Raw genomic sequence first — 12,442 nt, 5'->3', positions numbered from 1 at the left:
CCACAGTCTGGCCTAACCAACGCCCATAGCCACAGTCTGGCCGAACCAACGCCCATAGCCACGGTCTGGCCTAACCAACGCCCATAGCCACGGTCTGGCCTAACCAACGCCCATAGCCACGGTCTGGCCGAACCAACGCCCATAGCCACGGTCTGGCCTAACCAACGCCCATAGCCACGGCTGGCCTAACCAACGCCCATAGCCACGGCTGGCCTAACCAACGCCCATAGCCACAGTCTGGCCTAACCAACGCCCATAGCCACAGTCTGGCCTAACCAACGCCCATAGCCACGGTCTGGCCTTACCAACGCCCATAGCCACGGTCTGGCCTAACCAACGCCCATAGCCACGGTCTGGCCTAACCAACGCCCATAGCCACGGCTGGCCTAACCAACGCCCATAGCCACGGCTGGCCTAACCAACGCCCATAGCCACAGTCTGGCCTAACCAACGCCCATAGCCACGGTCTGGCCGAACCAACGCCCATAGCCACGGTCTGGCCTGGCCCATAGCCACGGTCTGGCAACGCCCATAGCCACGGTCTGGCCGAACCAACGCCCATAGCCACGGTCTGGCGGAACCAACGCCCATAGCCACGGTCTGGCCTAACCAACGCCCATAGCCACGGTCTGGCCTAACCAACGCCCATAGCCACGGTCTGGCCTAACCAACGCCCATAGCCACGGGAGGCACTGCAGTATGTTACCTACATAGAAACATGCATTATGCTGATTGGATATCTGTCAGGGTCGGGATATGAAGAAAACTGGTGCGTTCGGTTCCACAGAGGTTCATTTAATGGAAATGGTAATGTACTGAACGACCAGTTGAATGATGGTGTTCCAGAGGGAGATTGTATGGTGTGTGTGCTGCTCGAGTTTAGCCATTTTCTAAATGGTCACACCCATTGATCAGGCCACACCCACCAAACGGGAGCAAACCTACCACAAAGGCTGTTGAAGAATGGTGCGCACCGTTTTGGGGAAGCGTGTCGTTTAGTACAAATAGTCAAACGTTGAATCGAGCTGAACGCGCACCTGCTCAAGAGTCTCTTCATTTCTTGACTGACTTGATATGCTTTGCCCGCACAAGCGGTATAGAGGTCAGAGGGAATGACCTTAGATGCGGTCAGTTTTTAAATATCCACTGGACTAGACATACCTTCACGTCCGTCGCTACCTTAAAGTTCAGCTGTTCAGACGACTGTAAGGATAGACCCTGAGCTGGCTTCCCCACGTCAGGGAAAGACAGAGCTGTCACAACCCATGCCACACCTGGGGCTTTTAATAGGTTACTACATACTAGGTACTGAGAAGTGTTGCTGGGATGAGCTTTACCAAACGGTTCTGGAGTTAGGTGTTCGTTGAATTATAACACGATTCTAGTTCAAGCCATTTCAGCATATTTCCCTGCGGTGTGTCAAAATTCAGTTAAAAGTCCGTTAAAAACAGTGTTGCCCAAAATGATATGTTACCAATGCTACGGTTTTAACAGGAGGTGCATTTTCAGCCTGTCGGTCAGGTAACTTGAGCCCTGGGTTCAAGTGGCGTTTTTGGTGTTCATCTTTCAATTCTGTGAATTTTTGTCTGGGAAAGACCTTGTACAAATCATCAATCTCATTACTACCTGTCATATCCTGTCTATAACCTATTGCTCTTGTTCGATAGTTACACTACTTGTTTTCCTCAGTCATCAGCAAACATCTGGGCTCTAAAACTACAATTACGCCCTATAATTCCACACATTCCTCCATCCTCAGAGATTCCCTCAGCTCTGTGTAAATCTCTGGACGGCTGCCCGCTGTGGAATTTCCAGACGCTGAATTGCCTCAGAGAGAGGGTCTCCCTTGTAAGCAGGGCCTGGACTGAGAACTGTGGCCTTCTTGTTCACCCCGAGACAATGATGGCTTGTGTTTCTCCCTCCCTCTCTCCAGGACGACCATCGTCAACCTTTACACCATGCCCCGCGTGGCCGAGCCCGTTTGGCTCACCATGATGTCTGGAGCCCCCGAGAAGAACCAGCTCTGTGGACATTTCATGAGGGAGCTCGCCCTACTCATGGAGCAGGCCTCAAAGAACCAGTTGAGTGCTCCGGTCTGTCTCTGTATGCCTGTCTGTGTGTTACTGTGTGTGTGCGCGATACTTATTATTTTTTTGCTGCATTCAATCGTGAATGAGCTGCAAAGTCAGAAATCCCTGCCAATCTTTAGATTGTTATGTTGATCTTACAAAACCAAGCTGAATCATTTGTCAATGTATCAATTGGTAGCAAGACATCCATAGAACTTCTCCGATGTTCCACTCACTGCATTAGTATGCAGTAGTCTTCGATGGTCTGCCTCGTAATTTAGACTGACCAGTGACCACTGTGTCGTATCTCTGAATGATCACGAGATAGAGAAGAGGGAAGTAGCAGAACATGAGGCTGCGGTGGTGGAGATAAAGAAAAACGTGTCAAACAGAGAGTGAAAGACATTAGAGTTCTGTATCCCAAATGGCACCTCAATCTCCCCCCCGGTCAAAAGTAGTGTACTTCATAGGGAATAGGGTGCCATTTGGGGTACAGACCGTCTGTGCCTAACCCGACTGCTCTCTCTTCCTCATCTCCCAGGTTCCTCCCTGCCCTCCTTACAGCCATTCTCACCAACCACCTGGCCTGGGTGCCCACTGTCATGCCCAACGGACAGCCGCCAATCAAGATCTTCCTGGAGAAACACTCTTCTCAGAGCGTGGATAGGCTGGCCAAGAGCCACCCCTACAACCCACTGTGGGCCCAGCTCGGTAAGAACAGACTACAAGCCAGGACTCTGGTTGAAAACCTCTTCAGTCTTATGTGATAGTGCTTCCACGCACATGTGGGATGGGGATTAAGATAGCCAGAGGCTAGTCCTTTTCAGACCAGGCTAGTAGAAAATGTGCCAAACTAGCTCCACAGGCCTGTGAAATTGGGTCTTTTCAAATAAGAATTTGTTCTTAACTGACTTGCCTATTTAACTAAAGGTAAAAATACATATATAAAAAATACTAGGTAGTGGGCTTCATTTTTAGCACAGGCACAGTTTGGAACTTTGGTGTACAACTCCACATAGTGGCTGAACAGGAGAAATGCAGCACTGAGCAGTGATACAGATGGAGATTTCCTTCACTCTCCCAAATGTTAAAGGGGAAAAATAAGTTCTACACATTTGACCCCATTTTCATGTTCAAAATGTGGCTTTACTTATGCAACAAAGTGAAAATAAGAAACGTGTTGTTAACTGTGGTGTTTGTTTTGTGACTAGGTGACTTGTACGGGGCCATCGGCTCCCCGGTGCGTCTGTCCAGGACAGTAGTGGTGGGGCGGAGACGGGAGCTAGTCCAACGACTCCTCTATGTGCTCACCTACTTCATCCGCTGCTCTGAGCTGCTGGAGACCCACATGCTGGACAGCACTGAGGACGAGGCCATCGTCATCCCAGGCTCTCTCATCACCACCTCACTGCAGCGTGGGGAGGTGGAGGAGTCAGACTATGTGCTGGTCACCGTGCACAAGCCCAGCGGAGACTACCTCAGCCAGGATCCCGAGCCCCAAGAGGACCGCAGCTACCCCTCACACAGCAACAACAGCTTGCAGTGCAGCACCTACACTGAGGCTGGCCCTAAGGAGGGGGACAGTAGTAACAACAGCCAGGGCTCCAAGAACAGTGTCCTGCAGGCCCAGGCCCACTTCAGCCACAACACTAACGCTGTGCCCATCATCCACATGGAGGATGTTAGTGAGCCCACGCCGCTCAAGGAGTCACCAACTGCCTTTCTGGAGGCCAAGCTGGAAACAGTGGTGCGTGTGGGCTCCACCTCCCCCAGGGAGACAGTGGTGCGTGTGGGCTCCACCTCCCCCAGGGAGACAGTGGTGCGTGTGGGCTCCGCCTCCCCCAGGGAGCAGGTCTGTGTGCTGCTGGAGACTAAGCCTGAGACCGAGTTAGAGGTCAAGGCCAGCGAGAAGGAGGGGGTGGGGAGTCTGCCCATCAAGGTGTTCCACTCTTCTGGGATACCACTGGAGAAGAAGCCCCCTGACAAGACTGTACCTGTACCTGTACCTGTACCCGGCCCCTTTCTGTCAAAACACCAGGAAGAGCCGGCCACCAAAGTGCTGTTTCTCATCGGCGACCCCCAGTCTCCGGGATCAGACACAGAGAGCAGGAGGAGGAAGCTTCAGGAGGACATTAAGAAGCACAAGAAATGCATCAAAGAGAAACAGAGGCAGCAACCGCAACTACAACAACAGCAACAACCACTACAACAGCAGCAATCGCTACTACAACAACAACAGCAACCGCAGCAACAACAGCAACCGCAACCACAGCAACCGCAGCAACCACAGCAACCGCAGCAACCACAGCAACCGCAACCACAGCAACCGCAACCACAGCAACCGCAACAACAGCAACCGCAACAACAGCAACCGCAACTACAACAACAGCAACAACCACTACAACAGCAGCAACCGCTACTACTACAACAACAGCAACCGCAACTACAACAACAGCAACCGCAACTACAACAACAGCAACCGCAACTACAACAACAGCAACCGCAACTACAACAACACAACAGCAGCAACTACAACAACAACCGCAACCACAACAACCGCAACAGCAACCGCAACCACAGCAACCGCAACCACAGCAACCGCAACAACAGCAACCGCAACAACAGCAACCGCAACAACAGCAACCGCAACTACAACAACAGCAACCGCAACCCACTACAACAGCAACCGCAACTACTACAACAGCAAACTGCAACCACTACAACAGCAACCGCAACCACTACAACAGCAACAACAGCAACCGCAACCACTACAACAGCAACCGCAACCACTACAACAACAGCAGCAGAGTGGATGCGGTGACGGCGGTGATCAGAGGGTGAAGTCTACTACCAGCATATCACCCGACCAAACGAAGACCAATGCTGGCGGAAAGAAGACTCTGATGCGTGTCTTCAGCCAGATGCCCCAGTGGAACCCTGTCAGTGAGGAGTGCTCAGAGCTGTTCGATGAGTACTTCAGTGATGACAGCCCTGTAGAGACCAGGACTATAGACGATGAGGCGAAATGCCTGGACTTGTCAAACGGCACGGACAAAACCCAGAAAGAGCTTCTGGACCCTTCGGTAGTCCAGAGTAGCAGTTGCTGTAAGGGACATGGGAATCAGGGACAGAAGGGAACAGGGCAGGTGGGTGTGGGACCGGGAGGTGTTGGTGGGGATGAGGCTGACGTTAAGACCAGGTGTGGGGTGGAGGCTGATGTCCAGGCCAGGTGTGGGGGAGGCTGACGTCCAGGCCAGGTGTGGGGGGAGGCTGACGTCCAGGCCAGGTGTGGGGGGGCTGAGGCTGACGTCCAGGCCAGGTGTGGGGGGAGGCTGACGTCCCAGACCAGGTGTGGGGGAGGCTGACGTCCAGGCCAGGTGTGGGGGGAGGCTGACGTCCAGGCCAGGTGTGGGGGAGGAGGCTGGCGTCCAGGCCAGGTGTGGGGGGGAGGCTGACGTCCAGGCCAGGTGTGGGGGGGAGGCTGACGTCCAGGCCAGGTGTAGGTGTGGCTCTACAGACACATCAGAGGCACGCTCCTGTAGAAGTTGTTCTGCTGAGCAGAACATGTGCATCCTGATTTCAGTAACCATCCCCAAAGGGGCCCAACAAAAGAAGGGGGCCCCGCTTAATGACTGTGAGATCCCTCGGAACGAGAGTTCGGACAGTGCGCTTGGGGACAGCGAGAGCGAAGATGCAGGGCAGGACGTCCACAGGCAGAGTGATAGCGACACCTACTACAAAGATGATCAGGAGCCAGATGAGTGGCAGGAAGAGGTGGAGGTCCCCTTCCCTGGGTGAGATGCACACTGCTAGTGATGTCAACATTATAAACGTGTTGGCCTTCATATTAGGTTTTCAAGACACATCAACTTCTATGTGAGTTGCATTTCTGGGTTACAATATGTTCTGATGTCTGTGCCATGTTTTAAATCAACAGGTCAAAGTTGGTGGAGCATTTCTCCAAACCGAGCATTGCCAACTTTGGGAGGTCACTGTTCGGAGGGTACTGCACAACCTATGTGCCGGACTTTGTTCTGCAGGGGATGCCCAACGATGACAAACTCAGGCAGGGCCTCATGTCAGAATTAGCGCACGCTGTACAGGTAAGAGACTGCTTTATACCTGAAGCACTGAAGTTTGTGTTAAAACTGGATTATGAGTCTTTATGCTTGCTTGAGGCTCATAAGGCATCAACAGGAGTGCACCGCTGTATCTGGTCTGCATCTGTCGGAGCACAAATGTTTCTCTTCTTTTCGCAGCATCCAGTGTTGGATGAGCCCATTGCAGAGGCGGTCTGCATTATCGCAGACACTGATAAGTGGACGGTGCAGGTAGCCAGCAGCCAGAGACGAGCCACGGACAACAACAAACTGGGGAAGGAGGTCCTGGTGTCCAGCCTCGTGTCCAGCCTGCTCCAGTCCACCCACCTGCTTTACAAGATGAACCTCTCCCCCAACTTTGTAAGTCCATACAAATAACAAATAACTATGCAGTTATTAGCACTGTAAAAAAAATCCCTACTCAGTAACACGTTAACACGAGGCCAATCAGTAACACGAGGCCAATCAGTAACACGAGGCCAATCAGTAACACGAGGCCAATCAGTAACACGAGGCCAATCAGTAACACGAGGCCAATCAGTAACACGAGGCCAATCAGTAACACGAGGCCAATCAGTAACACGAGGCCAATCAGTAACACGAGGCCAATCAGTAACACGAGGCCAATCAGTAACACGAGGCCAATCAGTAACACGAGGCCAATCAGTAACACGAGGCTAATCGCTAATCAGTAACACGAGGCTAATCAGTAACACAGTTGTAATTGAGTTTGACATCCCTTTCCACAGTGCATAATGCACCTTGAGGACAGACTCCAGGAGATCTACTTCAAGAGTAAAATGCTGGCAGAGTACCTGAAGGGACAGACTAGAGTGCACGTCAAGGAGCTGGGGATGGTCCTGGGGTGAGCACCTAAACCGTTTTTATACATTGGCTCTGTGTCCAAAAAGACACCTATTCCCTATATAGTGCACTACTTTTGACCAGAACCCTATGGGAATAGGGTCCCGTTTTTTGTCAGATATCAGTATTGTAATCCATGTTGTCTTTCTGTTCTTAAAAGGCCCAATGCAGTTGTTTTTATCTCAATATCAAATCATTTCTGTTTAACAATTAAGTACCTTACAGTGATTGTTTTCAATTAAAATGGTCAAAACTAGCTTCTTAGCAAGAGCAATTTCTCAAGAATTTTGCGAGGACTGCCAGGGCGTAGTTATTACAGAGAGGTTTGGAACTCTCTTTCTTATTGGTCTATTAACTTATTTACCACTTGGTAATGTCACCAGGCAAGCCAAAACTACATCCCTCCAAAACATGCTGAAATTTCAGGCTCTTTTTTTTTCAAACAGCTCTTACACTAAAAGGACATTATCATCATTTTCACAATTTGACACTATTACTCCAACCTCAAGCGTAACTCAATATTAGGAAGGTGACCTTAATGTTTTGTACACTCAGTATACATACAAAACACAGGGAAATCAAGTTTGACTGCACTGGGCCTTTAAAAAACTACACTGTGTTATTTACATCTCATTAACAATCATAGTAACTGAATTAGGAGAATAAACCCTTGGCTTGTTATTCTGTTCTTCACCTATATACAATATTCTAAGCATGGCTCTTATCATTCAGTATTGAGTCCAGTGACCTACCCCTGCTGGCCGCGGTGGCAAGCACTCACTCTCCCTACGTGGCCCAAATACTGCTATAATAGATGGAACTAAAGCCAGAGGTGGCGGGTGACTGTGGACTGGAGCAGCTGGATACTGTGCTTCACCCTGGCCCAACACGTCGGCTTGACCCTGTTCACCGACGCCCTGCTGATGCTCTGAGAAGGCCGGTGCAGTGCAGAGTCTCCTGGGCAAGGTGTGCATCCCAAATTGCATACTATTCAGAAGTTGTACACTATGTAGGGAATAGGGTATCATTTGAGATGCAGAAGGGCCTCATGGATGTATCTGAGACCTCAGCTACTGCTGCTGCCACTGGGCAAACAGACATAATGGGCATACAGACATACTGCCACAAGGGGACAGTCGATTCCATGGTCTCCTCTGCTAGTAAGAGATGAAGCTCTGTTGGCCCACTCCAAGCAAGAGAGGCATGCTGCTGCTGTGGCCAATTCTCCTCTTTTTCAGTGTTTTCCCCCTCCTCTGCATCAACATTATTTTAACCTGGTTAAAGGACAAGAAGGCCAAATAATTATTCTGTTGAGTATAAATAATAATCAAGATATCAATTCTAAAATATATATTTTTTACATCTACTACTTTCCCGTACAATCTTTTACACGTTTATCCAGGAAGCACAGGTGATAGATAGGATGAGTTTTTTTTGTTACTTGTAGTGAATATGATCAAATTCACTTTTATTTCAATTATGTTTCTGTGTTCTTCATGTATTTGTTTACAAGTGAAATGTCTGAAATGTCTCCCTCAATGATCCATAATTCATTGGATTTCATTTGAAAATGAACTACACTAATTATATAAACATAGGCCTGGAAGTCGCATCTGGGTAATTTATACACATTCATTGTAATTCTTAACTGCAGTGTAGCTTTAACATTCTTGATCACAGGTACAGCACTACCTCAGATATTTTGTGGGCGATCGACGCTACACGCTTTTTATAGTTGCCGACTAGATAAGCCTGAGAGAATTATTTGTATTTTTAAATCAGTGGAATGTTCAAATAAAACTGCGAACCCAATGCTGAACTCTTTTTGAAAAAGGGATGTTAATAATTACATATTTGAAAATGGGGAAAACCTTTGTAATTATTTTTGGAATACAACAAGAGCTCATTTCTACTGTTGTATGTGGAGAAAAATAAACAAAAAATGATCTACATATATTTTCAAACGGAAATATTTTCACAAGTTTAAAACATTTGTATCGCTTTGACACCATCATACCATGTTTACGGCTGTATTGCATGCTACAAAGGGAGAGTTTGTGGAATATCTGTTAGCAATACGTTTATCAGTTCCTTAAACTATACTCAATGTTTAAGGTAAATAATTGCTGCATTGATTTTACAAAAGCAAGATGCAAAACCACAAATCTAAACCACAGATTTGTTTTTTATTTTTTTAATAAATATTTGTACCAACCATGAAATTCATGTGTTGCATTTCATTTGGAAGTATCTTTGTCTGGAGAGTGTGCCATGTTATGGTGGCATGAATGGATCAGGGGCTTCTGAAGAATTTATTTTGCTGGTTGAAATTATTGTTACATGCTTATCATGTAAGATGCTAGGTCCTTCAGGATATGTTCTTATTGCATTTTGTAAAGCTCCTGATTATTTCTATGAGGTATGTCTACTTTTATCTTTATACATGAATATGAATAAATGATTTAGTATGGTGTGTAACGGTTAATGTAAATAGTTTATTTCCATTTATTTGTACATAATGTCTTTGAATATGAATAGTTTCTAAAATGATCCTTTCCCAATTTTAAGGGAATGTTGTGCAATAAAGATGCCAATGTTGTTGATACAAGTGTCTCGTTACATACTTTCAGTAGTAATGTTTCAGTCCAAATTTATGTTTAATTTTAGTAAGAATGATGCCAATTAAAAGGGAAATGTACAGTATGTAACTGCATTACCTTTTCACATAGGCATGTGCCTTGGGTGTTTGTTGTTAATAGCCTTGTCTATAAAGAGCTTTTAATATCATGGGTTAACTTAACGTTGTTGTTAATAGCCTTGTCTATAAAGAGCTTTTAATATCATGGGTTAACTTAACGTTAACTTAACGTTGTTAATAGCCTTGTCTATAAAGAGCTTTTAATATCATGGGTTAACTTAACATTGTTGTTAATAGCCTTGTCTATAAAGAGCTTTTAATATCATGGGTTAACTTAACGTTGTTGTTAATAGCCTTGTCTATAAAGAGCTTTTAATATCATGGGTTAACTTAACGTTGTTGTTAATAGCCTTGTCTATAAAGAGCTTTTAATATCATGGGTTAACTTAACGTTGTTGTTAATAGCCTTGTCTATAAAGAGCTTTTAATATCATGGGTTAACTTAACGTTGTTGTTAATAGCCTTGTCTATAAAGAGCTTTTAATATCATGGGTTAACTTAACGTTAACTTAACGTTGTTGTTATATTGAGCGGTTTTCAACATGCTCAAAATAACTCTAAACAACGAAGGTTAGCGTTTTCACTCACGGTCTCTCTTGCCTGTGAAACAGCTCCGTCCCTCTCCTCACCCCTGCCTGGGCTTGAACCAGGGACCATCTGCATACATCGACAACAGCCACCCTCATGGGTTAAGCATTGTTGTTAATAGCCTTGTCGCCAATATCAAACTTAACAGTGGCCCTTGCAGAGCAAGGGGAACAACTACTTCAAGGTCTCAGAGAGAGTGATGTCACTGATTGAAACGCTATTAGCGCGCACCACCGCTAACTAGCTAGTCGTTTCACATCCGTTACACTCACCTCCCTTTTGACCTCCTTTACGCAGCAACCAGTGATCCGGGTCACGGCACAACTTGTTTTGTTTATTTGCACCACCAAGATTTACATGCTAAAATTGCCACTGGTCCGTTACTTGAACTCTGAGAAGCATATATTTGGGCTGCAGTTTCTGAGGCTGGTAACTCTAATTTATCCTCTGCAGCAGAAGTAACTCTGGGTCTTCCTTTCCTGTGGCGATCCCCACAGAGCCAATTTCATCATAGCGCTTGATGGTTTTTGTAACTGTAACTTTCAAAGTTCTTGAACTTTTCCGGATAGACTGATCTTCATATCTGAAGGACTGTCCTCTCTCTATATATATATATATATATATTGCTCCAAAAAATAAAGGGAACACTTAAACACTTAAACAACACAATGTAACACAAAGTAAATCACACTTCTGTGAAATCAAACTGTCCACTTAGGAAGCAACACTGATTGACAAATTTCACATGCTGTTGTGCAAATGGAATAGACAACAGGTGGAAATTATAGGCGAGACACCCCCAATAAAGGAGTGGTTCTGCAGGTGGGGACCACAGACCACTTCTCAGTTCCTATGCTTCCTGGCTGATGTTTTGGTCACTTTTGAATGCTGGCGGTGCTTTCACTCTAGTGGTAGCATGAGACGGAGTCTACAACCCACACAAGTGGCTCAGGTAGTGCAGTTCATCCAGGATGGAACATCAATGTGAGCTGTGGCAAGAAGGTTTGCTGTGTCTGTCAGCGTAGTGTCCAGAGCATGGAGGCGCTACCAGGAGACAGGCCAGTACATCAGGAGACTTGGAGGAGGGCAACAACCCAGCAGCAGGACCGCTTCCTCCGCCTTTGTGCAAGGAGGAGCAGGAGGAGCACTGCCAGAGCCCTGCAATATGACCTCTAGCAGGGCACAAATGTGCATGTGTCTGCTCAAACGGTCAGAAACAGACTCCATGAGGGTGGTATGAGGGCCCGACGTCCACAGGTGGGGGTTGTGCTTACAACACCGTGCAGGACGTTTGGCATTTGCCAGAGAACAAATGTAAATGTAAAGAATGGCAAATTCGCCACTGGCACCCTGTGCTCTTCACAGATGAAAGCAGGTTCACACTGAGCACATGTGACAGACGTGACAGAGTCTGGAGACGACGTGGAGAACGTTCTGCTGCCTGTAACATCGCTGGAGTGTGTCAGCAGTTCCTGCAAGAGGAAGGCATTGATGCTATGGACTGGCCCGCCCGTTCCCCAGACCTGAATCCATGTGAGCACATCTGGGACATCATGTCTCGCTCCATCCACCAACGCCACGTTGCACCACAGACTGTCCAGGAGTTGGCGGATGCTTTAGTCCAGGTCTGGGAGGAGATCCCTCAGGAGACCTTCCGCCACTTCATCAGGAGCATGCCCAGGCGTTGTAGGGAGGTCATACAGGCCACACACACTACTGAGCCTAATTTGGACTTGTTTTAAGGACATTACATCAAAGTTGGATCAGCCTGTAGTGTGGTTTTCCACTTTAATTTTGAGTGTGACTCCCAAATCCAGACCTCCATGGGTTGATAAATTTGATTTCCATTGATAATTTTTGCGTGATTTTTGTTGTCAGCACATTCAACTATGTAAAGAAAAAAGTATTTAATAAGAATATTTCATTCATTCAGATCTAGGATGTGTTATTTTAGTGTTCCCTTTATTTTTTTGAGCAGTGTATATACAGTATATCACAAAAGTGAGTACACCCCTCACATTTTTGTAAATATTTGAGTATATCTTTTCATGTGACAACACTGAAGAAATGACACTTTGCTACAAAGTAGTGAGTGTACAGCTTGTATAACAGTGTACATTTGC

General features: G+C 46.8%; 1 protein-coding gene across 1 annotated transcript in view; it reads left to right on the top strand.

Annotated features, from left to right (window-relative positions):
• Positions 1-9,636, top strand: part of LOC123990843 (folliculin-interacting protein 1-like) — a 47,364-nt gene extending 37,728 nt beyond the window's left edge. The window contains exons 13-21 of the mRNA XM_046291746.1: positions 1,934-2,080; positions 2,611-2,780; positions 3,281-4,757; positions 4,987-5,298; positions 5,414-5,863; positions 6,007-6,172; positions 6,329-6,529; positions 6,919-7,034; positions 7,766-9,636. Of these exons, the coding sequence (XP_046147702.1) occupies positions 1,934-2,080; positions 2,611-2,780; positions 3,281-4,757; positions 4,987-5,298; positions 5,414-5,863; positions 6,007-6,172; positions 6,329-6,529; positions 6,919-7,034; positions 7,766-7,844 (3,118 nt within the window). The 3' untranslated portion in view covers positions 7,845-9,636. The remainder of the gene's footprint in view (positions 1-1,933; positions 2,081-2,610; positions 2,781-3,280; positions 4,758-4,986; positions 5,299-5,413; positions 5,864-6,006; positions 6,173-6,328; positions 6,530-6,918; positions 7,035-7,765) is intronic.
• The last annotated feature ends 2,806 nt before the right edge of the window (positions 9,637-12,442 follow it).

The sequence above is a fragment of the Oncorhynchus gorbuscha genome, linkage group LG02, assembly GCF_021184085.1.
Source record: "Oncorhynchus gorbuscha isolate QuinsamMale2020 ecotype Even-year linkage group LG02, OgorEven_v1.0, whole genome shotgun sequence".
NCBI classification, from domain to species: Eukaryota; Metazoa; Chordata; class Actinopteri; order Salmoniformes; family Salmonidae; genus Oncorhynchus; species Oncorhynchus gorbuscha.
This window is presented reverse-complemented; position numbering and strand designations above follow the sequence as displayed.